Raw genomic sequence first — 2,848 nt, 5'->3', positions numbered from 1 at the left:
AGCTATAGTTCACTCATACAGAAAAATAGAGAAACATTTACTATACCACACCGACGGTCACACGGAAGATATATGGAAATTCAACTTTGGGTCACTTTATGCAGTAGCGAACAATTCACAAATCAATGCCCAGAACTAATACCACGCATCTTGGAAAATCAAATTTTGAAGCTTCTTGGAAAAACATGTACACAACTACAGATTAAAGGGCACGTGTTCCTAATGTAAAATTGTAAATGAGTGTGCTGGTAGATGGCATGACGCTAATGCTTAAAATTGCTAAGAACAAAGGCGCACCATAGTGCACCATACATTGGCACGCCTCAATTATAATGTAGGAATTCCTCAATTATAGGAAAATTTTATTCAACTTAGGACAATGATAAGAAGGATCGAGCAACTTCAGGTTTCAACTCTTCCTTCATTACTCTAATTAACTATATACCCGTACAGGCGTATGGCTTCTGCTACTCTTAGGTCGATATTGGACTTGCAAGACAGGAACACCAAACTTAGAAGTACTTGATAGATACAAATAGGTCACACTTCTTATACTAAAACAAGTGCCCAGCAGAACAGAAATGAGAAAACTTACAGTAAGTGAACTACATGATCTTTGACTACTATCATCTCTCCAAATTGCGAAGATGATCGTTCTAGTTTGAAGTATGCCAAGGTCCACTGCAAAAGGTACTTCATACATGTCTTTTTAGGCATGACAAAGAAGTACACTGCAAAAGCAAGGTAAGATCTTATACCGTAGCTAGAGCCTAGAGGACTAGACGGACAACTGAACGCCAGCAGATCAGCTACCAGAAGTCGCTACAAGAGCACTTCCCATCTTCAAAATGGTGAAAGCGACTAGCATCTCTCACACTGATCTTCCTCTGGAAAATTTCACTCATCAACTTCATCACTGTATGACAGTCCTCACAGACCCGGAGGTTCTTCACCACGCGGATCACTGATCCCGGTGGAGACTTGAGGATTCCAAAGGCAACAGCCAGTCTCTCACTGTGCAGGAACAGATGATGCTCCTTTTCATGCTCCTCTAAATCATGCATCACGGAACTGGTATCAGGGACATACCCCCTCTGGCGCATTTCCACGACCAATTCATCAAGAAAAGCTAGAATTGCTTCTCTCATATCAAGTGGCACTTCCCCAGCATGAAACAGACGAGATTCTCTTCCAACATCAATCCTGCTATACCCAGGCTCTTTCAGTATCTTTGTATTAGTCATCAGCTTTCTTACAGTGTCCACAGAACCCCACTTGCCATTCACTGCATAAACATTAGATAACAAGACATATGTTGATGGATATTTTGGTCTAAGCTCCAATAGGTTATCAGCAACCCTAATAGACATTTCAGCATTGTTGTGTTTCTTGCATGCGCTCAGTAGGGACCCCCAAACAGCTTCATCAGGTTCATATGGCATCCTAGTGATGAGTTCTTCAGCTTCTGATAAATGGCCCGAGCGACTAAGAAGATCTATGTAGCATGTGTAGAGTTGCAATCCAGGATTGATGCCATACTCCTGCTTCACCGAGTCAAACAATTGGCGCCCTTTCTGAACAAGACCAGCATGGCTACAGGCGTAAATCAGCCCTACAAAGGTCACTTCATTGGGCTTCACTCCTGCAAGAACCATCCGGTCATAAAGAGCAAAAGCGTCCTCAGCTCGACCATGTTGTGCCTCTCCGACAATCATTGTCGTCCACGAGATGATGTCACACACTGTAATCTCTTCAAAAACTTCTCTAGCAGAGTGTATGTCGCTACATTTGGAATACATGTCAACCAACGCATTCCCAACCATCATGCTGGACAAGAACCCAAGCCTCATGGATAAACCATGCAACTGCCTTCCCATAACAAGTGCAGCCAGGTCTGCAGCTCCACCAGTTATAGCTGACAACAAAAACGCATCATCAATAGTGACGCCATCTCGCCTCATATCAACAAACAGCTCCACCGCTCTAACACACTCGCCAGCTTTTACAAATCCTGATATGAGCGCAGTCCATGTAAAGAGGCCTCCGCGTCCAGGCATGCTCCGAAAGAGCTGTAGCGCCTCGTCAGTATAGCCGTTTGACGCGTACCCAGAAACAAGCGCAGTCCACACGACATTGTTCTTGGCAGTCATACTGTCAAACACCTTCCTGGCTTCTTCCGGGACACCACATTTGCAGTACATGTCGATAAGCGATGACTTGACAACGTTGTCGTCGCTATATGGGGAAGCAACAAAATGTCCATGTACCTGCTTACCAAGACTGAGGCTGCGCAACCTGGCGGAGGCACTGGCGATGGAAGCAAGCACAAAATGGTCGGGTTGGAGGGCATCTACCGAGAGCATGCGGCGGAGCAGAGGTAGAACAAGGGCGGGAGAGTCGGAGTTGGATATGGCAGCGAGGAGTGACGAGTAGAGGTGCAGATCCCGCTGCGGGGATTCGTCGAACAGTTGACGGGCGTCGGGGAGCAGGCGGCATTTGGCATAGGCGGAGACAAGGAGGGACGGCGCGGGAGGGTGGAGAGCCAGGCCCTCCTTGAGTAGAGTTGCGTGGGCGCAGCGTACGGCCGGCCGCGAACCCGCCGCCGCACGAACGGCCGCAACGACGGCGGCGGCGGGAGAGAGCATACATAGGAGAACAGGAATCGCAGTTTTGCAAAGGGAGCTCCTACCGTCAAACGGGGCCTGGACGGATAAATGGATTTTACATAGGCCGTATTTTCCACGGCCCATTAACAAGAATACATATACATATTTGAATTTTCAAATATAAATCTGAAAAAAAAATTATTTTACTATCTTTATTAATAAGCTTAATAAGGCCTTAGCAA

The 2,848-nt window shown here is 46.2% G+C and overlaps 1 protein-coding gene across 1 annotated transcript; it reads right to left on the bottom strand.

Annotated features, from left to right (window-relative positions):
• Window positions 1-548: 548 nt before the first annotated feature.
• On the bottom strand, window positions 549-2,645 carry LOC124649608 (pentatricopeptide repeat-containing protein At4g14050, mitochondrial-like). The gene has a single exon (XM_047189207.1). It carries the CDS (start codon window positions 2,643-2,645, stop codon window positions 810-812), a length of 1,836 nt encoding a protein of 611 aa, XP_047045163.1. The 3' UTR covers window positions 549-809.
• Window positions 2,646-2,848: the final 203 nt, after the last annotated feature.

Source organism: Lolium rigidum, chromosome 4 (genome assembly GCF_022539505.1).
Source record: "Lolium rigidum isolate FL_2022 chromosome 4, APGP_CSIRO_Lrig_0.1, whole genome shotgun sequence".
Classification (NCBI taxonomy): Eukaryota; Viridiplantae; Streptophyta; class Magnoliopsida; order Poales; family Poaceae; genus Lolium; species Lolium rigidum.
The sequence above is the reverse complement of the archived record's forward strand: the minus strand, read 5'-3'. Positions and strand labels throughout refer to the sequence as shown.

Bases quoted from the DNA above. Each gene is read 5' to 3' on its own strand.
- LOC124649608 (XM_047189207.1), bottom strand. From the start codon at position 2,645: ATGCTCTCTCCCGCCGCCGCCGTCGTTGCGGCCGTTCGTGCGGCGGCG.